The 27,850-nt window shown below is 33.8% G+C and overlaps 1 protein-coding gene across 3 annotated transcripts; it reads right to left on the bottom strand.

Annotated features, from left to right (window-relative positions):
* Window positions 1-120: 120 nt before the first annotated feature.
* LOC116345814 lies at window positions 121-27,764 on the bottom strand. 3 transcript variants are annotated; one of them, XM_031775504.1, is made up of 5 exons: window positions 26,746-27,764; window positions 2,660-2,993; window positions 1,771-1,905; window positions 373-528; window positions 121-258 (listed from the first exon to the last, which is right to left on the bottom strand). In XM_031775504.1, exons 2-5 carry the CDS (start codon window positions 2,958-2,960, stop codon window positions 236-238), a joined length of 615 nt encoding a protein of 204 aa, XP_031631364.1. In that variant the 5' UTR covers window positions 2,961-2,993; window positions 26,746-27,764; the 3' UTR covers window positions 121-235. The 3 variants fall into 3 exon arrangements, with proteins under 3 accessions (XP_031631364.1, XP_031631365.1, XP_031631366.1); XM_031775505.1 differs by having other exon boundaries at window positions 2,729-2,993; window positions 26,746-27,763; XM_031775506.1 differs by having other exon boundaries at window positions 2,822-2,993; window positions 26,746-27,763.
* Between the last annotated feature and the right edge of the window lie 86 nt (window positions 27,765-27,850).

Below are 27,850 nucleotides of genomic sequence, written 5' to 3'. Positions count from 1 at the left end.
TTTTCATCGATGTTTCATTTTGTTTGTGTGTGTGTGTGTTTATGTAGTTTTGTCGCGGTTTTAATCAATACCTATTATGTAAAATTGCTGATGTTTCTTGAAAACTGAAACGGATTATTATTTGTTTGTTTGTTTTTTTTTACGGAATATTATTTGTGGATTTTTATCTTCACTCGCGGAGATGAATTCTGTGTGTGAAGTGCAATCAATGCTGTTGCCGCAAGCGTTGCTGCGTTTAAGCATGGCCCTTTCGTCCATCTGAAAATGTATTTATTTGAAAAAAAAAAATGTTGGCAGGGAATTAGCAGTGATAAAAATATGAAACAAAATGGCGATTTGCACAATGTGCTAACAAATAATAATTGCATTTACTTTTATCTTGTTTTTTCTGTTTTTTGTCCTTGTTGCAGTTTTTGGTGATTTCACGAGTTGGTTTGCAAGACGCATCGCTGCCAGAACGAACATTATCTTTTCGCGACATGGATCCATTCACACATTTTGACCATTCACCCTTATCGTAACGGCAAGCTATTTGAACAATAATAATAATGATAAAAAAAAAACAAATTAATTCGATGGGAAAGAGAAAATAGCAATGCATGCATTGTACAACGAAATTCACATAATATCAACACATTGATATTTGACATGAATTCCACACCAATGATGTGCGATAGTCGAGCGCGCGAAACCGATTCTCGTCTCTATTTTTCGTGTGCAACTCATACAACGGCCTATATTACAATTTTGTTCGCATTCATAGCATTGTTATTTGTTCATTGTTTGGAAATAATTCGATGGTGTTTCTGAACCTTATTCGGTACAATAGGTAAGCGAAAAATGCGATAATTTGAATACGCACCAAAAATATAAAATGACCGAAAGAGACAGAACAGAGCACAGCGAGACAGGGCGACAGAGAGATAACATTTTTTAAAAAAATCATCACAAACGAACATTTGTATTATATGGAATATTTAATAGAATTGTAATGAAATGTTAAATTAGATTGAAGCTGAACCGCGATTGCACAGGAAAAAAGCGCCTATTCAACTGAAACGAAATCGTGTTAAAATTGGAAATTTCGCTTTGCTACAACAAAAAGAACGGTTATTTATTTAAAATGATTTGTTGAGTTGAACTATCATTAAGGTGGAATCAAATTAAATATCCAGGCTATTTGATATGTTCGTTTTTGTGTGTTTTTTTTCTGCACGAGTTTTTCCTTTAAATTTAACATTTCCATTTACGAACGATGGGTGGCAGAACAAAAAGGACGGCCGAAAAAAACCATTATAAAATCACATATTTGATACATAATTCATAAGATATGATAAAAACTGTGCATAACAATTGGCGAGATAAATTTTCGTTGTTGTACATATATGGTTTATTTTTAAAAATCCAATGACCCCTGTCAGCTGTATCTATTCTTATTGAAACGCAAAAAAATGATGATCAGCACATCATTGAAATGAAAGAAAACACACATTGGGTCTAGACAACTGTCAGTTCACAAATATGGGTGGATAAATAACGTTGTCTGGTTTTGGTTCTTTCTCTGCAATGTATCATGATGTATTTTACGTAGGCGCATTGTATACTATACATTATACGATGGAGATAGCGAACGAAAAAATAAACACAGAAGATTCAGTTGGCTCGGTGGAAATTTAACTTCAATCAAACGATGTATAAGAAGATGAAAAGCAGAAAAGACGAGACCAAACGAGAGTGATATGACGAAAGAAAGAAAAAATATGTATTTACCTTTTTTGCATTTCTTTTGAATCGTTCTTGTTGGTATACAACCTTCGTCACCCTTTTTCAGCGATAAGGTTCGTGTTCTGACATTGGTTTCTGGATTACATTCAGTCCATTGGCTTTTTTCATATCGGCAGGATGCTAAACACGTATAAAAAGTAAAATGAAAAAGAAAAAAAAAAGAAATGTGATGAGAGTTTCAAACTGTAGCTAAGAAACGAGAATGCTAGAAGGTAAAGGCAAAAGGAATGATTTTGCAAAAGATGATTCCCTTTAACCGTAACCAAGCAATGCCATCGTCCTTACTCGCTAACAAACACCCTTAATTGAATGTTTAAACATATTTATGTTTATTCGTTGTATGTGTGTGTTTTTTTTCATCAACGGATTAGTCTGTCAGATAAGCGCTTGTATTATTTAACTTAGCTTTAGTTAAGCATTAATTTGTGAGAAATTTAATAAAAAAAAAGATCCAAGCGTCCAATAATAAATTTTGAGTTTTTTTTCTTATTGAAATCATTACCACGAATTGAGAAAACATACAAAAAATACAATTATTCAACACAAACTTTCAGCTCAACCGGATAAAATAGGAAGAATGAAACGAAAACAAAGAGAAAAAATCAGCAAATATACTTATATTGCGATTATTTCTGGGATCTAAAGTGAAATAATAATATGCAGAATAGAAATCATTAAGTGAAAACTTTTACAAATGAACTACGGCCGCTTTATAGAAGTTAGTAAACGAAAAATAGGTCGGTATTTTGAGCAACAAACAGGGAATACGGAGAATGAAGTAAAAAAAAAATAATGCAAAACACAAGTTCAAAAAAAAAAAAAAAAAAAAAATGATAAACACAAAATGAAAATAAAAATTAAAAATAAAACTTACGAGCTTTTTTCTCGACTTTCTCATCGGACTTTTTTCTATTATTAACTCTTTTGTTTTTCTCCTTCTTACCAGAGCCAGATCCATTGTTGGCGCCGTTGTTATTTTTCGCACCACGTACCAAACGAACTAATACTTCACGCTCGTCTTCTTGCCAAAACTCACCAACTGGTTTTTTATCAGCTGTAAGCGGCAAAGCTTGCGGTTGTTCCTCGACCTCCGTTGTTGTTGAACCGTATGTGGTTCGGGGTAGGAATGACACTACAGTCATGGCCAAAATCGATATTAACAGGAAGTTCTTCATTTTTTTTTTTGTTTATATGTTTGTGCCTTGAATCTGGAATGCAACAAGAATGGAAATAGAATCAAATAAATTTATCTCATTTCGGACTTTTATTATTTCTTTGATTTTTTATTTTCGTTTCTATGCGTATTTTTGTATTGGTTGTTGTTGTTGTTGTTGTTCTGGCAAATTTTGGCACAAAAGTGGAATAAGCGATGCGAACTGAGGCCATCAAAAGAATTTTCATGAACAATTCACACTCATTCTAACCAATGCATAGATTGAATTTCAACCCATTTTCATCATCCACCCTCTCCTCCCGTATCGCGTGGCGCTCAGTTTATTTGCCCATTTTATTTGAGTGTATATTGGTAAAAACTATGCAAATTGAAAATCAATAACGATTTCAAGGAATAAATTTCATTCGATTCACATTGACTAAGTGCTAAAAGTTCCATTTAATTGCTTGAACATTGAGTTATTTGCCAGCCAAAAACTCGAGCTAAGTTTTGCAATTTGTTTCGGCTGAATGAGTGAAAAGTATTCGTTTCATGCAAAATTTCAATACTAAACCATATTATAAAATTGGGGGCTACGGAAACACACTACACAGACTATACACCACGGTAAAATTGTATGTAGCATGACTTTTGAATGTGCTCCATTTATCGTTTCTACCAAATATTATTTAAATTGTAGTTTGAGTTGTATTTTAAAGGACAAATGCAATAAACATTTCAAACAAAAGCGAAAAGTTCTGGGGAATTCGGAGTCGACAAGAAAATTGGCTAACACAAACTTTCCTCGTTTCTACACATCTAAAGCGGAAATTTTTCGGTTGTTTTCTTCATTCTTTTTTGGATGGGAGGGAAAACTACACCGGAGTCGTCATCGTTTGACTTTAGCAAAAGTATTTCCATAAGTTACATCCATATACTTTTCATGTTCTTGGTGCTGTTTCGTCTTGTTTCCGTTAGAGAGAGAGAGAGAGCGCTCGGAAAAACGAATGAAAGAGACAAATAAAGAAAAAGGATCGAGTTTCCTTTTTATATTTGTTTTTGAATGAGTTGCTGGCGAGATGTTTGGACAACTTGAAATGAAATAAAAAAGGACGTCTGTTCATCTAAAAAGCTTACAAAATCCATATGACCATTAATAGAATGAGTGAAAAGTACGTAAAACTCATGGACAGGTGTGCAAAAAGACACGAAATCCATTAGAGCAAAGTCATATCAATCACACGTAAATGATGGATTATGAAACATTCGAACGTTCTAAAAACGAAATATACACAATCGCTCAAGCACATTCTTTCATTCATTCATGGCTTTGCTTAAAAGAGGTTAAATCGACATTTATCACTGCAGGTATTACTTGAGAATTCAAAAAGGGCATTTGGCAAGTTCAAATCTTTGTTAGTCCAGTTGTTTCGTGTAAATAGTAAACTTAATCTGATATGCTATAAAAGAGAAATCTGCGTTGGTATTTCGCCTTTTTTTCATCGACTCAAATCAGAAGCAACTGGCAACCATGAATGTTCCCACATAAACTGTGTGTAAACTGGAATGGGACGCACATTATTTTCCAGTTGTTTGTTACATTCTAGTCTGATGATGGTTGCTCGGTATTTGTTTTCGATTTAACTGTTGTTTGCTCAAATTCTTCTCCATTTTTTCCCGTCCATTCTCTTCTTCTCTCCCGCTCTTTTCGTGTGAATTTTTATGAAAAAATGATAAATTGTTCAAAGTTGCAAACGCCATTAATCAGGATTGTTTCCGGTCGTTGTTTTGTTGTTACTGCTACAGATGATGGTGTTGATCATGTTTGAGTCTAAAGTTACACATCCACCCCAATGCATTGGCTACCAACCGCATCACTTTCATCAATCTATCTCTATCTCATGCTTCCTGCGAGTGTTCCCATTCTTTTCGTTCCAATGCATTTCTGCCAGAGAGATTCTCTGGTCAATTCGTGCCAACAACCAAAAACAGCCAAAACACAACATTATACAAAATGTTGGTGTGTGTGTGCCAGCCAATATCCTCAACTAGTCACATTAATTGTGTTGTCGCTTGATACTAGTTGCGCAATGCTTCATAAGCATTGGTTGTTTACTTGTTTTGTGAATGTACCAGCTATTGTGTAATTGTTTGTATTTTCACAAGGATAAATGGGGAATATAATTTACGTTCAAACGCAACCAAAACAAGAAACGAGTACTCTCTTACACACACACATAGAGAGAGAGAGAAAGAAAAAAAGAGTGGTGCAAAACCAAAGTCTAGGGGCTGAATACTATAAAATGGCAAAAAAGTGAATGAATTCGATTTGATTGCTGCATGTATTGGACCGATTATACCGAGAGCCCCGCATATAATATTTGTGTGTTATTTTCATCGCACTCGCGGATATTTGCCAAATCAAATGTGTCAATAAACGGCGATAAACTACCAATGCAACAAAATGAAAATGACCATTCTAAGCCCCTAGCAACAAAATACAATATCAAAATAAATAAAACGAAACAAAACAAAAAAAAATCATTAATGCAGTGACTGGTGCACTGGTGGTGGTCTATGTGTCCCATTCTCGGTATGTATGTTTTGTGCAGTGATGGCACGTCTGTGTTTTATCATATTTTTCCGGTATAACGAAAAACTATCATTTGTGATTTATACCTCTGTACGATATCGATACTCGTTTCCCGAGTTCAACTTCCTGCGCTCAGCCGTCATTGTGCTGTGCATTTTGTATCGGTGGCAGACCCACAGCGACAAGACATTTTACTCGCACACATACACATGCCAAATGTATGAGAGATGCACAATAATATAGACAACAATCTATGTATAGCAAGAGAACAAAATGCCGTTTAACTATACAATTTTAGAGTAAACTATTTCTGATTACATTTATAGTCGAACTGTTTTTCGTTCGATTTTCCAAACGAGTTCTTTAGACTGAATTCCATACATCGTATTACTTTTATGCATATGAACAATTCAAACATTGTTCACTTATGTGTTTTATTGAATGTGGTAATTAATGTGGCCAAACAGTTGCATTAATTTCAACAAAACCGACAAAAACTAATTATTTTACCACGAATAAAAAAAGGGGGTCCGCATCAAACTCTATTTCTCTTTTCGTACTTAGGTGTGGATGTGTGTATTCGTGTAGAGCATTCTTGACCAGGCTGATATTTTTATGGGGATTTTTTGTCAACACTCGTTAGCAGTAAAACAAATGAGGTGGATCGTATCACATGCCAATTGAATAAAAACAAGAGTCAGTGAATAGAATACTTCGCCGACCGGCTGAAATAATGACACATTTGCCGCTTTAAAATAAACCACTACTGTACCCAACCTCGAATCACTATAGGCTTCAATATTATTATTGGCTCAATAACAATGGTTGATGTACTTGGGTTTTTGGCTGTTGATTCTCTCTCTCTCTCTCTCTCTCTCTCTCTCTTTCTACATAAGTTATGAGGTCATTTTCATGGATGTTTCTCCCTTCATAACTGTTTCACTTTGTTTTTCTCCAGTCATAATTTATATTCGCATGCTTCGACGATTTTGGTACAATCACAATGCAAATAATTAAATCGTTCGCACAAAAACCTTTATGGAATATTTTAAAATTAATACTTCATTTAAATTAATAGGCTTTTGGTTGCTGTGGTGACATCGTGCAAAAAAATAGGCACCGCAAAGTAAAACGCGTGAATGAAATAAATCGCTTCAAATAGTTGGCAATGGATTGAAAGAGATGAAAACTTTTCACTGTGTACCGCAACTTGATTTTCCATCGATAAAAATTCACTTGAATTTAATTCAAATATTTTTTTCGGTTTCTCCGAAAAAAAACGTTTCGTTATTTAAATTCTTGACATTGCAGTCCGATTTTCGCGTTTTATTAAAATGTTTTCGTCTCGTTTTATGTTCATAGTAGTAGATAAAAAGACGAAAAAAGCAATCGGCTAACCCAAAAAAATAGCCCAGAAGATAGAAAGAAAAACACATGCACATTCAAACGATAATAAACAGTCAATTTTTTTCGCATGGAAAGGAGAGAGAGAAAGCTGAATTCATGTGCCTTTAACATTCAACAAAACGAGAACATCTCGGTTAAAGTTTAATTGAATTTCATATCTTTTGGTAGCGAAAAGTTGAGTTTCAAATTATTCGCAATTTCTTCATGTCCAACAAAAAATTGTGACGAAAGCGTGCAGGAGTAATGGATGTAACGGCAACGACGGCGGGAGATGAGCAATAGTAACCCAAAATTGGAACAAGATATGGAACTTTACCAACCTCAGCATAGACAAATATAGTATACAAAGTGTGTCGATTTTATGAGATGCTTGATGACAAAATCAAAAGTTAAGTAATTAAAGTTTTTGTTGTATGAGAAGCCCACGGGAGAAATCTGAACAACCGCTAGCATTTTCTTTTTCTTTCAGAAAATTGCACAAAACAAAGACAAATATAAAGTGAGTGCGAAGCGGAAAGGAAAATGATGCAGGAAAACAATGTAGCGAAAAACGATTTTTTGAGCGATTGTTCATTGAATATGTTGATCTATTCGTAGTGTTTCTGATGAAGAAAAATTGTTGAAATTTATGTCAAATTGTTGGGGATTCAGTGTCTCGTTGATACCATCTTGATGGGCGCAAGCATTTAGTATTCATCCCATTTTGTCACACATATTTTCTTTCTCGTTTTTCTTCTTAATTTTTTTTTCATTCATTCATTTTCGACAAACAATCTGAGCGACGAATCATTTTTTCCATTGGTGTTTACATTCGAAATGCGAGTAGCAATCAATCATCGCAATTCAGCGACAGACATTTAAATATGCAAAATTTATAAAAGCAATGCTATGGTTTTACCAATTTTTCTGTTGCTGTTGCTGATGGTGTTTTTTTTTTTTTTTGTTCAATTTATTTTTTGTACGCTAAATATAAATGGATGTTTTCATCGCATCCTAGAATATATAGTCTTTCAATTTTCTGCTTGTTTGCAAACGCAAAAACATCCATTTCGTTTGTTATTAAAAATTCATTTTATGTTGTTGCTGCTTTTTTCATGAAAAAAATCTACCGGAATTTCTTACATCTCATTATGCATGTGTAAGTAAAAGGAAATGCGAGAAATAAATAATTTTCTCCCAAAAAATAGCTACATTACGAGTAAATAAACATTCAATTTATCTTCATGGATTGTTGCTTGTATGTCGTTGGATGCGGTTTCAGTGGTGCAAGTGAACAAAATCTCAGACTACAAAAATAGCAACCATTTTTTTTGTTTTTTTTTTTTATCTCTCTCCTTGGCATGATTTTCATGTTTTCCCGCTATATTTTTGCCTTGAATTGCCGACATTTATTTTTCCATTCTCTCTGCCTCTCTCCATGGTTAGGAGTTCAAGTTGTGTATATTTGGATCTTCTGAAATGTAAAAACACGAAAAAAACGAGACAGACGAGCGAGCACAAAAATGGAACATAAAACAAAACACCAGAAATTCCACAATATTGGAGAGTTAGATTCAGACATTATAATGAGATATATTCAGCCAGATGAATCAGCTCAGCCAGATATCGTTAGGAGCTGAAATTGAGTGAAAACAATAGAAGTGATTGTTATGGTTATAATTACACTTAAATTGCTACAATCACCATAACAATCACTTTTATTGTTTTCACTCCATTTCAGCTCCTGACGATATCTGGCTGAGCTGATTCATCTGGCTGAAAATATCTCTTTATAATGTCTGGTTAGATTTGGTTTTGTGTTCCCATTGATTTTCCATTGGCATGGCTTAAAGTTGATTTGAGAAAATCCCCTATATTTGGAGTGCAATTTTGCTCTCTCTCTCTCTATCTATCTATCTATCTCTCTCTCTCTCACTTACCCATATATCAATCAAATGAATCGAATTGAATCGATCTTCGTGTAATATCATGGCACAAAAAATGAAACTCTTTCATGCATGCCTATCTCGTACTTGTTCAATCGCTTTTCGACTAATTTTAAACGGCATTGGGAGGTCTATTTTTTCAAATGATGTGTCGTTTTTGGTAGTCTATCTCTCTGCCTCGTTCCTAATTTCTTCGTTTCTGCCACATTTTGATAATGTGTTCTTGTGTCGAATGTTGCATAAATTTTACTCAAGTGCAGTAAAATAATTTATATGCTCAATACAATACACAACAGCGTATAGTGAGCGTATAGAGGTACAAGTAGTTATTTATTCTATTATTTGTGTTCGGGTGTAGAATGTTATTTTGTTGGCGGAGACAAAATGTTTCAAATGGATGTGAAAACTTTTATTTGCCACACGTCGCAATTGTACGCAAGAGCTCAAACCACACGATAACATGATTGCAAACTGTTGGCCTCCCCCCAAAAGAAAAGAGAAAAAAAATAATCGAATGTGTGAGCATGAGCGCATTAAAAGTGCTTTATTTCTCTCCATCTCTCGTCGCTCTTTTGCTTAACAACGTACGCTATATATAAGGTTTCCATTCAGGTAGATTAATTCATTGATTATGTACGAGTGACGGCGTTAACTTTATTGCTTTTTATTAGAAATACCACTGTCAAAGTTTTATAAAAGTTGTTTTATCATCGCGCGTTTAGTCTCTTATGGTTGGTTTTTAGTCGTCTGATTGAATGACTGCTCGAATGGTACAGTCTCTTATTTTGAACAATAAAAGAGCTTTAATTAAGTGCGATGGAGTTGATAGTCGTCGTCGTCGTCGTCGTCGTCGTCGTCGTCGTCGTTATTGTCGCAAAAAGATGGGACAAAAAGTGATTGCAAATTTAGTGGCGGACTACCAAAACAATTGGCTGGTATTATCAGCCTGGTAATAGCAATACTGCACACACATACACACACAGCAAGTCTTATCTATTGTAACATATAAATCGATATTGGGGGGATTTTTTTCGCACTCGATTTAATTCGTTATCGTAAGCTGCATCGATGGCATTGGCATCCTAACTCCAAATTAATTTGATTAGAAAACAGGTTCAATGATGTCTTTTCATTTAATGGAAAAGTTTTTGAGATTATTATGGCTGTGATCGTGCTATTTGCCATACAAAAATAGACATTCACTGTACAAACGTGACGCGTGGATGCTGTGATTGAAGGCTCACTCATTTTAACTGCCGTTGCTATTGCCGTTGTTGTTAAGCCGTAGACATGTTATTTACAATCACATTAATTATCTTCATTTCATCGAATTTAAGTTGCTTTATTTAATTGAAGGTGTTAACAGTGCCATATTTCACACAGATGTCAACTATAGTTTGCACAAAAATACACCATTTTCATACAAAATCAGCAATTCAACGTGCGTTCACATCATTGTAAACCTACGTAAACTTTTAGCGCACCTTTTTTACTTCCATACATACACACACACACACGCGCAATCACGAAAAACTCAATAACATAATTCATAAATTGAAAAAGGGTGACAATAAAAAAACAGAGAGTGAGAGAGAGACTACCGTGTAGTGATATGATGAGGCAGTAGATTGCATAAAAATATGCGACAAAAACTTTTTCAATTAGGCAAATAAGAGCTTTAAATTTTATCTTTATTTTACAAAGTATTCAGTAGAGCGTACTTTGTTCTATTTTTGGTGCATACAATTGATTGAACAACAACAAATTCATTACAATTAGTAATTTTGTGTGATGATAAATTTTAATTTTAAAGACTATTTATATTCTTTGGTCTTTGGTCATATTCCATTTTGTGCGGTCCGTCATCGCCACCTAAAAAAAGCTTTAGTCTGCTTCTATTGCACTCTGGACGCTCCGTATGGATGCATTGAAAACATTTTCTATATGGATGGTTTGTGTGTTTTGATTTATATTTTACCATATAGACTTTTCCATTCTTTTCTATCTACGTAATGGCCAAGTAATGAAAATTAAACTTTTTCATATTGGTTTTGCGGACGTGTGCGATGGTGCATAATTTCGTACTGAAACATTATACGAAACCGATTTCATTTAATTTTGTTCGCAAAGATCCGAATTCTCCCCCGTCTGGATCATTCGATAAGCGAATAATTCTTCAGCTTTTCCGACCCAAAAGCCATTTTGCTTCATTGACAAAAGGTTCATTCACAGAATTACCTTCCATGCAATGAATAGATATAAAACACAGATAAGAAATGGTCCGAGAGAAAGAAAAAGACCAACTCTTCCGACCAAACGAAACAAAAAAAAAAAAAACAACAACAGCATAAAGCTCACATTTTACCATTTTCAATGCATAATCTATGGCAATTTCTCAGGCTAATGACGCGGCCATTTGTAAGCCACAACAACTTTATCATATAACAAACGACAAAAGACCACCATATTTTTATATAATGTGATAACGCTGAAAGTATTTCGATTGGTCGGTATTTTGGATTTTGAGTGAAACCAATACATTTCGTTTGTGTGTGTGTGTGTGAGGTATTTTTGTGAGTCGGAAATGTGCAAGGAAATTAAAATACTTTGTTGATTTTGTTGTGCTGTGTGTGATCTGCAAACATTGTGTGAGGTAAACACTGAATAAGGCGCGCAAAAACTTGTTTTCATCAAGTGTTCCGTTGTTGTTTGCAAGAATGCTGAAACGTTGTTTAACTAAGCAAACCACTCAACTTCATTCCATCTTTGTAGAGATTATGGTGAAAAGAGTACTGAGTGCAATGTCCATAATAATGTTTTATTTTTTTTATTCCTTCTTCTGCGAATTCCATCTACATACACAGTTCAATTTGCTGGTTTCATTTTTCTTTCTCTTTTCATCAGCTGCAATTATGCGCTTTATCTTTTCTGCATGTTGAAAAATGTGTGCGTAAAGTGAGGAAATTAAACACTCGAAATCGGTTGTACTTAAGAGATTAGAACTAAGACTCTATTATAAACGAAACGATTCATTCATTGAATGTTGTCACTGGTCCGATGTTTATTTGACCCTTTTTGAAATATTGTTAGTTTTAATGATAAAACCGTTAAACATGTTTTCGGGCTTCTTAACATACATTCACACAAACATAGACACACACACACACCCATACATTTGACCGCACTGCAAAATGTTTTGCATGGCATACTCCCTGTGTGAATGTCAACAGCAGGTTTTACTCGTTAAAGCGCTCGGATAAGTATGTACGAATGTTTGAGTGTTTGTTGTGCGCACAGATGTGCGTTTGATTTGGAAGTGTCCCAAAAAAGAGAAAAGAACGGCCACAACAGCAGCTTGTAGAGTACACAACAAAAACCAATGTTAATAATATCATTTAAAGAAAATTGAAGAGGAAAACGGAAAGCTTGCACCAGCATGCCACAATTGAAGTGAACCAAACTAAACCGGTACAATGGTTGCACAAGTTTAAAGACCATTGTCGTCGACATCATGAAGAATGTAAAGTAAGTTATGAGCATTTTCAATGGGTCTTTCTCTCTCTCAAAAAGTATAAGTTACAAAGGTAACGCATCTCAAAACCAAAGCGAATTATAATCGCTTTTACATTTGAAACAGAGACCATGGCACGTATCATGGCTTTTTAGCATTTGACTTTATGCGTGCAATCGTTTGCCTGTTTTATATTGCATTCCGTTTGCCGTTATATTTTTCGGTTTTTGTTATACGCTTTTCAAAACCACTATTATGCGAAGCACTTGCTGAATGAAAGAGTGAAAGAACCAACAACAAGAAATTGCAAAAACATTATATCGGAAAATAATAAATATTGTTCTTAAAGTTTCGGCTTTCTATGCATTCAAGAGCGTGGCAAACTGAATGTAGAAATAAAGCAAAAGAAAAATGAGAATAAAATGAAAAATAAAAAGAACACCACACTATCAAGCAAGAGAACGGCGAATGACAATAAACTCGAAATAGAAATGAACGACGCGAAACATAAAAACCGAAAACCAGAATATTTATTAATGGAAAAGACATTGCCACAAAACTAATAACTCTGTGCGAGAAGGATGAGATGAGAATATTGTTAAGTGCACGAGAGTTGGCTGTCAGTTTTGGCTTTTTAAGTTATTGTTGTTATGGTTTTTGGAGCCCTTTGTTTATGTTATTGTTATTGTAGACTGCTGTTGCTGCAACTTGAGTCAGATTTTGATTTTCAAATCCGAATGCGAGTAGACACAAAATATCCGTGGTTTCTTTTTCGTCTTACTGTGCATAAACGGGCATAGTGTTCAGTTTGTGGGCGACAACAAGAGTAACGAAGAAATAGCACACACTATCAGAATAGATTTTCTTTGTCAGGATAAGTCGTGACATAAAACAAAAATGGAATAGATGTGATGAGGAGAAAGAAAAATGAAACTGAACTAAGTTATTATCAAAACCGAAAGGAACGAAATGAACAATGGACATTAATAGGATATTTGAATGGATAAAAATAAATGTGAATTGATGTGAACGAACAAGAAAAAATAGACACAATCACAAAATATGGCTTTGAAAAAAAGAACAGTAACCATGGTATATGTTGGCCTCGTTTTTTCCATCGAATCAAACCACATTTATTCTTATAGATTCATTTATGATGGCATCATCGTTGCTGCTTTTTCTATTTCGCCTCATCTCAACTAACCGTGATAAGTGCATTATATTCTCTTTCAGTTTTTTTTAGTTTGGTGTGTCAGTCGTAAAAATTCAATGTAACATTGTACATAAGGAGCGTGGAGCCATTGAAATTCAGCATTTTGTCATGGTTCGTAGTAGCGCTGGAAAATTTAAACTTAATCCAGATGCTACGATTCATATTCAATTTGCAATAAAATGATGTGGCATGTGTGTGAGTTTGCTTTTCATATTATTACATAACGCAATTTATTACACGAATTTTCATTTTACTTTTCTGCCCACACGTTGTGTGACGGGAAAAGTATTATAATTGAGTCTAAATGTAAAAATCCTCTTTTTAAATTATTCCATTTGAGACCAGGTTGTTGTGGGTCGGTTCTACGTTGTATGTCGTGCGTTTTCTTTTTTGTTAAAAGACTGTTAAACTTAACACTGTTAAACTGATAAAAGACTGAAATGCGACAAAAATGAGACCTAAAAATGACCGTCGACTGCATTAAAACTGTTCGATTTTTATACAATATTTAACCGATATTTGCCAATCAATAATAAAAAATCATTTGAATAATGGTCGTTTTTCGAAAAACGAATACGGACCGATATTAGATGATGGACAAATTGTAATAACAGTGAAAAATGATATTGTTTTGCGGTTATATCGCAATATCTGACCGAAATCATTTCGATCCTAATTAATTGAGAGTGAATTGAACTTAAATTTATTTTAACATCGAAGAAATTAAACAATTAGACAGAAAAGTTCGTTCAACAGAGCAAGACTTTTTATTATATACTTTTTTCTTGCTTTCTCAATGAGATTTTAAGTGTAAAATTTTCCATTGACTGTTTTTTGTTTTTCTTTTATCTTTTTGTCGGCTCAACAAACACTGAATTATTCGCTTTCCTCACATAATGTATTAAATACAGTCGAAAAGTGGCAACAACAACTGTAGCACCGTAGCGGCAATTTCCATTTGTTAGCACTTGTAAATTTGTTCATTCACAATTTCAGTGTGTTCGAAACACCAAATCTATTCATTTCTTCTTCGCTCACTTTTTTCCCTTTGCTAAAAAAGCATTCATCAAATGGATTTAACTTTTTAACGCGTCTCTAGCGTCTCAAATCTGTCTAACATTCTTCATGAGAGTTCATCAGCTTGGTTGATTACATACATTTTAAGAAGTTTCTCGTAGAAGAAAACAACATTTCTTCAAGTGAGAATTATGCAATCACACGATGTTTGGCACACCAACAAAAAAAAAGTACGACTTAAATTCTATACAAATGAAAACTGAAACATAATAATTGTTGAGAGTCGACTTTCATTCTATAATGTATCACATTTTCACACATTTTTAAACCAAAATTTGCGTAGAAAATCAAGTTTTTGTCAATTGACAAAAAAAGAAAAGTTGAAAAGAACCGACAAAAACAGCATACAACTGTGAAAAGTACTTCAGAAACAAATTCAGTCGTGAGTGTTAAAATGTCGTGGAAAATTGTGCTTTAGCCACATATATTCACACACTTGTGCACAATGTTGTGCCTGCCATTTTTGCCTGGAAAATTTCCCGTAAATCCTGCAACAGAATCCCATTTGGAATTGAAATTCTGTTATTCTAATTTGTCACCTTGGAAATAGTAATAGTTGTTGTTGGCAACAGCAGTGGCAAGTAGCAACACTAGGGGCTTTCATGTAAGATTTTCTTTCCCGAATTCGACGAATAAACAACAGTATAACAAGTGATGCAAATGTTTACAAATAATGCAAATTTTTACCGATTCCACTATTTTGTGCCAAAAATCCATCGATATTGGCCGATATGCGAAGTGTGTGTGTTCTGGAAGTGGACCCTCAGGATGGACCAAGGGATTGTCAAACCATGGTCTGGTCCATCCAGAGTATCCACCAAAGCCCACCTCCAGAACAATCAATTATCAAAAAATACCTGAATATAATCGATATTTTACAGATATGCCGATATTCCGCCGATATTCCAACGATATGCCAATATGCAACGATAATGCAAATTTCATCCAATAAAAATACATGAAAACCCCTAGTAGCAACAACAATGGCATTTACAACAGCAGTAGAGCAGTAGCTGGCAGCCATATTTGTCTATCTTCTCGCTTATTCGAAACATAAATATACGCAACAATCATCTCGGTGAACGTTTACACAGTCACTTAAACAAACATGAAAACGATTTTTAATTATTAATTTGCCATGTAGTTCACACATAAATGCCAAGCCAAACATAACAAACATAATGCAGATGTTAATGGTATAAAAGATGCGAGAAAATGAGATAGAGAAAGAGAAAACGCAAGAACGACAGCTTAACAGAATATTCGAGATAGGCTTTGATGGGCCGTACATTACTACCGGTTGGATGATTATAATACGTAAATTAGTAGTCGCGCGCATTTTCTGCGCATCAAGTGACAATAATTAGTGATTAATATCAGGGGATTTGGATTTGATCACTTGAGCGGATTTGTTATATGTGTACGTTTTAATTTTAATTTGCTTTTCTTATTCGAAATTGACAGCGCTAAACGATTCCCTTATCATATGAACATTTTATATGAAATGGTTTTTTTCTTGAGCAATCCACAAGATTTTCCATCAAAACATTTGATTTGACCATTTTGGATTGCACGCATGTAAATGTCGTTCTTTTTCTCTCTCTTCCACCGTCGTTCTCGCTGTAATTTTTTTTTCTCTCTACATATTTAGTGCATAGTTTTGGCGTTAAAGTAAATGAGATTTCAATTCAATAACAGTGACAAATTGCCGCATCTTGCCAAAGTTAAGGGTGCATTTGATAATATGGTGTTGAGTCTGTGATGTACAGATTGCATCGAGTCATGTTAGGCAGAAGTTTGGTATGCCGTTGCGATAAACGATTTGAATGTAATAACTCTAAGCGAAAGCTCATTCTGCACAGCATTTATCGTGGGGGGTGGGCAAAATAAATCGTTTCGATGTAAGAAATGGCGCGCCTTAAAGGAATTTAATTTCTAGTCTACAAGTGAAATGGTTAGCCAACATTTATCCCGTTTGAGACATCATTCCATTTATTTTCTCTCTCTCTCTCTCTCTCTCTCATTCCACATCTATCTCTTTCTTTTTAGCGAAAACGCTAGATAAACTGATGTTCAACTATTCGTTAACTTTTCCCATGATTTTATTTTATTTTTATTTTCTTTTTTGCTTCTCTTCGAGTTCGTTCTTTTTTTTTTGTCATTGCCATTCGTTGGATGCTGATGTAAGATCCATGCAACACTGCAGAGTCTAAAACGACTGAAATAGATATTTTGTGCATGCATGAAAATTTATTGATTCAATGCGGTGTGAGTTAAAAAGGACGATCGTCTCTGTTGAATAACAATCAACAAGCGCTTGCATCTTTATTCATCGTTTAGAAGCATTTTCTTCGTATCGATTCGTGTTTCTTCTTCTTTTTCTTCTTCTTTTTTGTATATTTCTTCAACCACAACTTACTGGATATAAAGTCGATGATATTTGCTTAAAATTGAATAGCTTTCGTCGGTTGAACCAAGAGATATCTTAGTTATTTCATTTTCAATATATGAGAAACACAAACGTTACTCTCGAAACCGTATATCATCGTTGCTCATATGATGCCATTGAAAGCTTTTTCTATCTCTTTCTAGCTTTCTTCTTGCGCTCCTTCCTCTTTTTTGCTTTCTACATTTTCTAAATATATGCATTATGCATGCATTAATATTGGTTATTGGTTCAAGTGTGCTCTCTTTAGCACAACCCCCCCCCCCCCCCCTACAATGTATGTCAGAGCTAAGAAATTTTCAAGATAAATTAAAGATGTTAAGTTTTTAAGTAGCTACAACTTTTGAAAAGACACACAAATGGTATACGCACAACTTCCTATGAAACATGAACAGATTCAAAAGCTTGCGGAAAAAAAATGACAAACGTGACCTGACTGACTGAATTGTCAATTTTGGCTCCATCGTATTTCATTCAATTACATACATGTATCTGTCACATTGGCTATTTTTTGTAGTTGCATTTTTTCGTTGAATCATATTGTCATGATTTGGATAAAATCTACTGAAATGTTCCATTTAATGTTCTATTCAATTCAAGAATGCCATTTGTTTTTGTTTCATATCAATTTTGATATGGCCAATGTAATAATTTTATCTCTGTTGAATGTGTATGTGGATGCAATGGAATATTGTATGTGGAACGATATGGAGAGAGCTCAAATTTTCTTTCAATAACTTTAAGTGCAAATGTTGATACGTGTGACCATATGAGGCAATCAATTGAAATTCATTTACCCCCAAACAGCATTTACAGCATAAAATTCAAAGAATAACATTTGCGATCGCAACATTGATACACTAGACTAGATGTATTGTACTATGAATCAAATGCATTAAAAAATGTTCCATTTACTGGGTATGTACGAGTTTATACAAAATATGCGCAACCAATCAACAAACTGGTTTTTGAAATCGATTTCAAAGTCAAAGTGCACAAAACATTATATTCTAATTCGAAAGTCATGCAAAAACAATGTACACACCGTGTGTATTTATGTTGTACACGTGTATGTGCATTTGTATTCACTTTTTTTCTTTTCTTGTTGCAAAACATAAAACTATTCCAATGAATAGAAAATATTGTTTCTCATAAGTTTATATAAGATGCAAACGTAAACCATATTTTGTATCAATGGAGTTCTATAATATAAATACACACTGAGAAACAGAACATAATATCGAATAAAAGAACTAGACATTTATTATGAAGAGAAGGAGAGAATTGTAAATCAAAATTTAATTCTGTTTGAAAGGACGAATAAAGTGTAACATTTGTATAGAGATGTTGAGTTTTGTATTTAAAAGTCAACAATTCCAATGAAAATCTTAGTTCGGTAAATAAGGTGTAAAGCAATCAAATGGTTTTGATTGTGCTGCCAATATGTATGTGTGGATGTGTTTTTGTATATTGTCAATTAGCAACAGGTGCCAGCATTTATCAACGATTTGACAAAATAAATGAAAAATACGTTCAACATAACTCCCACGGCAGTATTATCGTTTCATTTAAAATGGCTTCATTTCGTTACGCTAAATTTATTTGCTATTTATCCAATAGATCCTCATTAAATGGTAATTTTGTGCAATGCCAAGCTCACATCAATTTTGGTAAATTTTACTCATTTTAGTTACCATCAGTTATTTTATTTTCATCAAAATTTCGCAAGAAAATCATATTAGTTAACAGTAATGAATTCAGTACATATTTTCTTTGTTCATTCAACTAAACCATTGATAAAATTATGTGATGGCATACCACAGTAACCATAATTGAAAGCATATACATCGAAACCGAAAAAGGCACACATACATACATACAGGTCTTCTCTTCCGGCGGGGACGAGAGGGGGGGTCTAAATGAACAAATCAGTTTTCAGATGAAGCGAATCCGAGAATACACTACGATTCATTGAAGATCTAAGAAAATGCAAGCGTACAAGAAATAAACGATGATAATTTGATTATGTTTCTCTACATTGCAATTTAGATGCCATTGTGAAATGTTCTAAATAAGTGACTCGTGCATAGTCGAATTGTTTGAATCTAGGTTTGAAGATTCAATAATGCCCCAGAAATATTTAGTTGTGTTTCATTTCCATTCTTCCTTTACATCCCCTCCCCCATTTTCTATCTCTCTCTAACTTGTTCTCTTTTTCTCTTGCACCCATCCGCTGCCTCTCAAAATTCAATCATTTGATGCCTTCATGAATTTTCAATTATTGATAACAAGTCAAGCAAATAAAGTATTGTGGAAATTTGGTACAATTGGTGTATATTGTTATAAACATTGGTTGCCATTTTTCTCGAAAATTGATTTGTGCATTGAACGAATTTGAATGAAAAGTCATTGGTTGTGTTGTATTTATGATGAAAATGTGATTGAAATCGTTGAATTGAATATGCACGCATTAAATTCGGTTCAAAAGTGAATAATTTTTTTATGATTTGAATACATGAAATGGCATTGTGTTATTTGAAAGACGCACATATTGACCAAATAATGGCCGTGTTGGCATGTACATTGTTTATCAACGGTCAGTCGGTCGTGCGCTAGTCGATTCTCTCGGTTATGTAACAAATTTCAAAATATCCCAATGCAGTTGGTGAACAGAACGTTTCACGCTCAAAATACATAAAAAAAATTTGATGAATGTACAATGTACATAAGACAACTATCACTCGAATTCCCAAATAGATTTCTAAGTATTTGATATTTCTAAAAGCTTCAACGATGATTTCTTTTTTGCTTCTTCGGCTAAAATCCACGCGTACAAATCTCATCCAATTCCATTTGATGTAGTTGTTGTTGTTCAAGTTCAACGACCATTTGCTGTGAGGAGAAATATGCGTTTTATGTGCAAAAGTCATGAGAATTTCGAAAAGAATTGTGCATGATAAGAAACGGAATCCGATTGTGACATCATCTAAAATGGTCATACAATGTATGAAAATATGTTGAAATGTTGTTTCAAAATCAATTTTTTCGCATTGTAAGCGCCTAGTGTGTCAATTTTGTTTGCTTTTATTCTCACATAAATAATATGCATATGTATATTTGCCTAACCGGGCAGGTCAAAATACTAACGTTGTCGGGCAAGTGGGGCCTCTGAGGCCCGACGTACATTTTCCATTGCAAATTCAATGGAAACACATTTTTTTTTTTTTTCAAAATTCATTGAATTTTAACGACGAACATAATAGATATTGAATTAAATATGTTTTTTTTGTAAAATATAACTGAAAAAATGAAAAAATAATCAATATTTATTCCGAATCGGAAGAATTTAAATTTCAGTTCAGTAGTTGTTTAGTACAAATTTTGCACTTCGTTTAAAAAATTTGATGACATTTTGTATGGAAATTGTATTTCCGGTAGTTGTTCAAACCTCAATACAGCGCTACTTAAGGAACCAAATTCAAAACAACTTTTATTAACGATTAGTAGAAGGATGGAAGAATATATTACAAAACAATTTGTTTGATTAAAATAATATTTTATGCGCTTTTATGTATCTTTTTTTTTTTAAATGCGCTACCGGACCTCAGAGACCCGACCTGCCCGGTTAAGGGTTAAAAAGAAACGAAGCAAACAACAATTGGCGATTATGAAAAGCTTTAAAATGCGGGAAAAATCGTGCCGAGTCCCGATTCGATGTTATCAACGCGTTATTTTCACTTCGTTATTTCAATGAAACTCAAAACACTGGAAATTCGGTGTATTTCAGAGATTTATGGATTTTTACAATAAGATTTTACATATTGCATTATTCCATATTTTGTATTCAGTGCATTTCATAATACTTCGTTACACATTCTGAATGATATGGCATCATCATCATCATCATCATCGTCGTCATCATATCACTCGTTTTCGCGTTGTTCGTAAATGATTTACATTGAATAATGGGATATCTCTACGCAGTTTATGCTTAACACAGATGCAGCGGAAAAAAAGGAAAGAAAAAAATGTGCATATACATTGTATAAAATGGAATACAAAGTATATATAGTTTGTGCACCACTCTGAAATGATCACATGGAATGAGTTATTGTTCGACGTAGACTGAGAGATGACGGGATAAGTAAAAGAACGGAAATAGAGAGAAGAAGACGAAATTATTTCAATTCACTTTCCTTTTTTTCCTTCTTCTCTTGCATTCGTTGTCTTTCGTTTTATTCCATTTTATAAAATAAATGTTTGCCATCTTCGTCGCAGTCGAACCCATTCTGTTTGGCAAGTCACCTTTTGTAAGCAAGTATTTTTAGTTGAACGTCTTCAATTTAATTATGCTCTTTAAATATTACTATATCGAGATGATTGCGTTAAATGCGTTTGAAACAGTTCAACTTTATTGCTGCATATTTTAAATGCTATTCATTCTTAACGAAACAACCAAGTGGATTACATTGTTGGCATCCCAAAACGATGACTCGCTGCCAAGAACCAAGCATTATTTTCTTTTCGTATTTTTTTTCTCTTGCAGTTTTCTTTTTTGTTTGGCGTATTGTGTGTGTGTGTGTGTGTGTGTGTGTGTGTGTGAATGTTTTTTTTTGTTGGTTCTTTTGGCAAATTTTTCAGTGAAAATTATTCGGAGCAAGTTCCAAGAGAACATTCATAAAAGCATGCTTCAACAGTTTTGAATACACACGCACATAGCAAGACAAATAGAGAGAGGCCAACTAACAAAAAAATTGCATCTAGTATATTATATATATAAAAGTCACATTCAATTTAGCGAGAATAGCGAGAGAAAGAGACGATGAAAGTGAATATGACTGTGAATATTCACTTCAGATTCTCTTTTGTGCAATCATTGACCTGGAACTGAAGTTTGTGAATAATTAAAAAAGCAGTGAAAACGAAGCTTCAACTAATTTCCACTGTGCGACCGACTGTCAGCAGAATTTATCTTGGCAAGCGAAATTAATTTGTAAATATTGTCATGACAAGATTTTCGCTCATATAATTGCTTACACAAATAAAATTAAAATATTATGAATTGAAGCCGTTGTGTGCAACACATAATGACCCAACTAAATAGTGTCAATAGAATGGTGTATCTGTTACAACGCAACGCCAAACACACACACGACATTAAGAAACGGTACAGTTGTTTATTGAATAGATAGATGCGTTTGTTTAATCAGTAAGCTGAGAACTTATTGTGATCAATTTGTATTTATTTACTTGTGGTTTTTTTTGTTGTTTTACTATCGACCATAGACATGAGTATATGGTTCAATGTGTACATTGATAATCTATCAATTTCTTCCACTTAAATCACTGTTATTTTTGACCTCAAATCACATTAATGTTAATTTATTATCGATTTCTGAGGTTGTCAGAATTGATGTTTTCAGCCCGGGGATCAACCGACGTAATATTGAAAGATAGCATGCCGACGATTCAAATGAAATATTATATTACAATTCAAGCAAAACGATTCAGGCTGAATCCAATATAAAAACAAAATAACGCATGTGTAGGCATTCATGTCGTCGAATGCGAATAATTGAAAAAAAAAAACAGCACAATCTATATATTTATATAAGGATATTCGACGCGAAATTGCCCGAAATAAATTGACTGCCAGCTCACTGCGATAAATAAAACCAATAATTTATAGATTTTGCCAATGTGAACGGATGAATGGAGAAGAAAAATGGCCTTCGAATAGTGAAGGATGCGCGTTGAGTTTTGATAAAATTTTGTAATAAAAACGGCAAAAATAGAAAAACCGTATGTTTTTCATTGACTTGAAAAAATCTTATGCGAACGTCTTCTTCATACGGTATGACAAGGCAAAACAAATCCGATTCGTAGAGATGAACGATTAATTCCAAGTCACTGCATCACAGTACATCACTGTGTACAAACCAATTCTATCTCTCAATCTTACCAATAAACGTGTAATTGACAGACGCTTTTCTATTTATTTTACGCTATTTTGTTTTATGTTGTCGCCATTTTGTATCTATGTATGTTGCTACTACTTTCTGTATCACAATAAATAAGTTGATTCTTTTGCAATGTAACTAACATGAAACCACATTGAATAAATTGAGTGTTGTCAAGGCAAAGGAGCTGTCCAATGGCAGTAACATGCCCATGTAATCATAAAATTACTTGAAATGAAAGAAAAGGGAAAAAAACGAAAGAGAGAACGAGAGATAAAAAATGATAAAAAATAAATCTGAGAGAAAAAAAAAAGTTGGCGTGTGTGTGTGTGGTTTATGATAAATTGAATCTGAGAGTTTCTGATATGTGGCCGTGTGAATGAAATCAAAATTGAAGATAAATTGATGTTAAAAATTCCGTTTATTATTTATTAGTGACACCATGAAAAGCGATGACGATTTGAATTTATTGAGATTTATGCGTGTATGTTTCGTTTATTTGTCATATTGTTCGAACATTTCATAATACTGATTTCCTTATAAACATATATTACGCATATTCGAACAGGCCACGTTTTGGAACGATCGGATGTGACTGCAGATTTCAAATGGCTGCAAATGATTACTTGAAATCACATTTCCCAGGCATCCGTTTCAACCACACAAATTCACAGTGATATATGTATAATATACAGAAATTGTCGTCGCATTTATCAAAGACGATACATTCTTTTATACGGGTCAATTTTTTCATTTTGATTTATTTAAATTTAAAATATTGAAATAATGCACACGCACATCGACAACAAACGCACTGGATGCGCACAGAAAATGTGGATCAGGGTGTCGGAAGAGGAGCGAGAGCTCGAATCGGGAAAAATTGAATGAGAAAAGAATGCAAAGGAAGAGAGATAGGAGAAAGAGAGAGAAGCGAGAGCTCCATAATAACATTGAAATTTAAACATACATGTGTATGTATATTAATGTTAATGCGCATCATCATTTTAATTAGGCGGACGATTACATTTGGATGTAATACATCTGTTCGGCATAGAAACCATGCCGGAGATAGAGTGAGATAGAGCGGCAGGCAATGTGAAAGAGGAAAACAGAAACTAATATTATCGTAGCGGATTCAACAAATGAAAAATAAATCTAAAATTAGCTATATCAAAATTGTTAATGGCGGTTTCTGGTCTCTTTCTCTCTCTCTCTCTCTCTCTCTCTCTCTCTCTCTCTATCGCATTCTGTTCATCTCATTGAATTGCATGGTAATTCGTGAAACATTTGCGGCTACCCGAGCGAAGGAAAAAGCAACATAATGGGAAAAAGCGGAATAAATGTGAATGACCTCATGCAATAAATGCCGATACATTAAAAAATGTTGTTCTTTGTTGTTCTCTTTTTTTTTCACTCTTCAACAAGTACATTCTCTATCGTTGGAATTCCTTCATAGTTGAAATCACACCCATAGTTAATGTAAGATGATTATTGTTGCTAAGTGTTACTTTTTTTCTCTCTCTCTCGAATTTCAAATGAATGTATTAATTTCATCAATTGAGATTCATTAGAAATTAATGGTTTGTATATGTAGGCAAAGAAACTTTGTCCATTTCATAAAACGCTCACGAATTTTTTTTTTTGCTTTGCCAGATGATTTTCCATTTTGATTTGGTCGTTCATAAATGGCAACCAAAACCGTTCGGCATTTAAATAAGTAACCTTTTCCATGAAAATTTAATTGTCCCTATTATGATGCACGGAATAAATGTTAAAATCGTTTCTAGCTTCAACGTCGGCAACGACGTCATCATTGCCATCATATGCGCACCATCGTGTTCCGGTTAAGAGATTTAAGTGCTGCACACAGAATCTTTGTCTTGAACATTGAAGTTTGTTCGATTTCTTCGTTTCGTTCTTTTTTTTTCGGCTCATCATCATTCCATTCATTTTAATTTGAACCATGGACCGATGTTCTGAGTGTATAAAGTAAGTCTTTATCACGCTTGGTATGTCGTAAGCTAGCAGGCAAAAAGCCAAATGGTTGAAAATTATGCATAAAGGAAATGTAGACGGCTTCATTTCAACAGATTTAACTTGTTCATTGGAATTCAAATGCGTGAAACATAAAATCATATTTCACAGAAAATTTGTTTTTCTTTTCTCAACTATTAGTCTCCAACAGAATCATGAAAATTCAATGCCCGTTATCGTAGTAAGCATTGATATTTGCTTTTTTATATTACGCGCAAAAATGTTTATCGACATTCATCTTCAGTATATTAGCCAAATAAACGCACACATGCTAACTCTCTGTATCTGCTAGCCAGCATTTTGTATTGATGCTTTAACTTGAGATATGTTGTTTGGTTAATATGCTGTACATGTTTGCTTTCGTATAACCAATTCTGTCAGCTCGAAACTTGCGGCCGACAAGCAATTTACAAAACTAAAATATTGAGATAATTTCTTTCCTTTCTACAATTCTTGCGCGTTTTATGTACTAGTGTAGTTTTTTTTTTCTTTTGTTGTTTTGTATCCCAACATTTCTTTGGCATTTGTTTGCTGTCATTCAATGAAATGGCATATTATTTGTTGTGCGTATGATTTGCTATTTGAATTTTATACATCACATTTGTATAAATATCCCCATTTGATGGCATAACTAAGCAAAGTTTAGCATAAAACTCGTGGCATCACATCGGATAATAAAACACGATAGCAATATCAACTGAACAAATTTTTTTTTGTCATGAGCTCTCTCTTGCAGTGAGCATAGATTCCAGCAGAGAGACATTTTGCAGGGTGACAAAGTTCAATTGTTTTTCCCTTCTTTTTTTTTGATCTTTTGTTCTAGTTCTATCTGCCTTCAAAATGGAATGTATAAAACGTTAATGAAACACTTGATACGCATTTGTGTGTTCCATGTGCGCGAAATAAGAGACTGTGTGACTAAAGTGATGTTCAAGTGCTCAGATTTTCACATTGTTTTCGCCTGTGTCATATAATTCAGTAAACAAAGATTGTGTGCAGGATTGTATGCTTTGCAAAATAAACAAAATACGTATTATATATAGATGCTGAGATGAAATAAAACTGTGTCGAAAATTATGGATTCGTAAGACATTTAGCATACATAAGTTATTATAGATAGATGGGTTGCTATTGTGACAAATGGTAAACACCATTCTTCAAGGAATTAGTGAATTCAAGCCATCACATGAATCACACCTAAGCCAAGAAACTCATTGTGCATGCATACAATTTGAAAACACACTGAACACCATATATACATTTCTGCACACGAGTATTCTGTATCACAGCAAGGGTTGAATTACAATAACGGAACGAAGTAACAGCGACAACAACAACGAAAAAAAACCAGAATGAAATGAGTGAACAGAAAAAAAGCGAATATTTGTTTACGACATCAATTTACACGGAGCATTTCAACTGATATAAAATATAATTCTCTCTCGCATACTCTCTTTTCATTTCATTTTCTCTGATGATTTTTTGTTGCTGTTATTCATCCTTTTTTATGCATATATTGCATTGAAGTTCCAATGAATTCATGTGAAATCACACCGAATTGTAAGAATTCAGAAGTTTTGCTTACAGTCTAAAACTAACTTTGTAAATGAGAAGCAAAATTGAAAACTCAACAATATTTACCTCGTATAACGTTGTGAGTTGCAGTGCTTGTTGTTTATACGTCTTTATCGGCTAAAAGTGAGCGAGTTTATTGATGCTGATGCTGCTGCTGTTGCCGTTTTATATATATATATATACTTTTTTTCTTTTTGCGAGATTGTTGTTTCGTATTTTCTTTGTTATTTTATTTACTCTCTAACACTTTTCGTCTCAGAGAAATTCTACACACAATTCAACGTCGTATGGACAGTGAAACGATTTATGTTGAATTATGAGTGTATATGTATCGTTTTCGTGTTTATTTTGTTATTGTTGTGCCTTTCCTTTTATATACTGTATGTAACAGAAACACTTTAACAGTTTTTTTTAAAAATGTTTTTTTGTATGTTAAATGTGATGCAACCTAGTACTTTTTAGGAAACAACAATACGCGTATTATCACAAAAAAGGTATTTAAAAATGCGTGTTTTTTTCTACTTATATTTCTTTTTCTGTATATGTATTGAAACTTGTTTCGTTTTTACTGCTGTTGAGAACTTGATGTTATGAATTTGTTCTTTCGCCTGTATATTAACTGCTGTGCTTTTCTCGTGTATCTCTGTTACTGTCGAGCAAATGATGAATTCCAGAATATTTGTGCTGCGTATTCTTTCGATTTCGTTTTTTGTTTCGTATTTTTTTATATAATTATTATTTAAAATTCACTGATGCTGTTAAAACGAATCAATGCACCGTTATTGAAAATGAATTCGCACGCAAAATAATATGATTATGAATATCGAGAAAATTTAAAGTGTAGAACGTTGTACACAATTCGCCAAACAAACTCAACTGAAACGATTGGAGAGAGATACGATGCCTTAGCACTGCTGCTGCTGCCCAGATTGATGATTGGAAAGGCGACAAAAATACTATTGATGCTGAAGCGAACGTTTTCGAATTCGTCTGATGCTGTGTAGTGAATATAATACGACGAAAGGATAGGAAACACAAAATTTTCTCGCTCAAGACTATAAAACAGAATGAGAACGGAATAAATCTACAACACACGGTTGCACACTGCACTGCAAACTAATACATGCCGAAACCATTGGCAACAACAAGCAAATATCAGGCACTCCAACAA

The sequence above is a fragment of the Contarinia nasturtii genome, unplaced genomic scaffold (assembly GCF_009176525.2).
Source record: "Contarinia nasturtii isolate CC-2019 unplaced genomic scaffold, AAFC_CNas_1.1 Cnas_scaffold_1371, whole genome shotgun sequence".
NCBI lineage: Eukaryota > Metazoa > Arthropoda > Insecta > Diptera > Cecidomyiidae > Contarinia > Contarinia nasturtii.
The sequence above is the reverse complement of the archived record's forward strand: the minus strand, read 5'-3'. Positions and strand labels throughout refer to the sequence as shown.

Excerpts from the sequence above, each read along its gene's own strand:
- LOC116345814 (XM_031775504.1), bottom strand. The coding sequence starts at position 2,960 with ATGAAGAACTTCCTGTTAATATCGATTTTGGCCATGACTGTAGTGTCA. Across the intron at positions 1,906-2,659 it reads GAAAGTCGAGAAAAAAGCTC|CATCCTGCCGATATGAAAAA; the intron begins GTAAGTTTTATT and ends ATACGTGTTTAG. Across the intron at positions 259-372 it reads ACAGAAAAAACAAGATAAAA|ATGGACGAAAGGGCCATGCT; the intron begins GTAAATGCAATT and ends ATACATTTTCAG.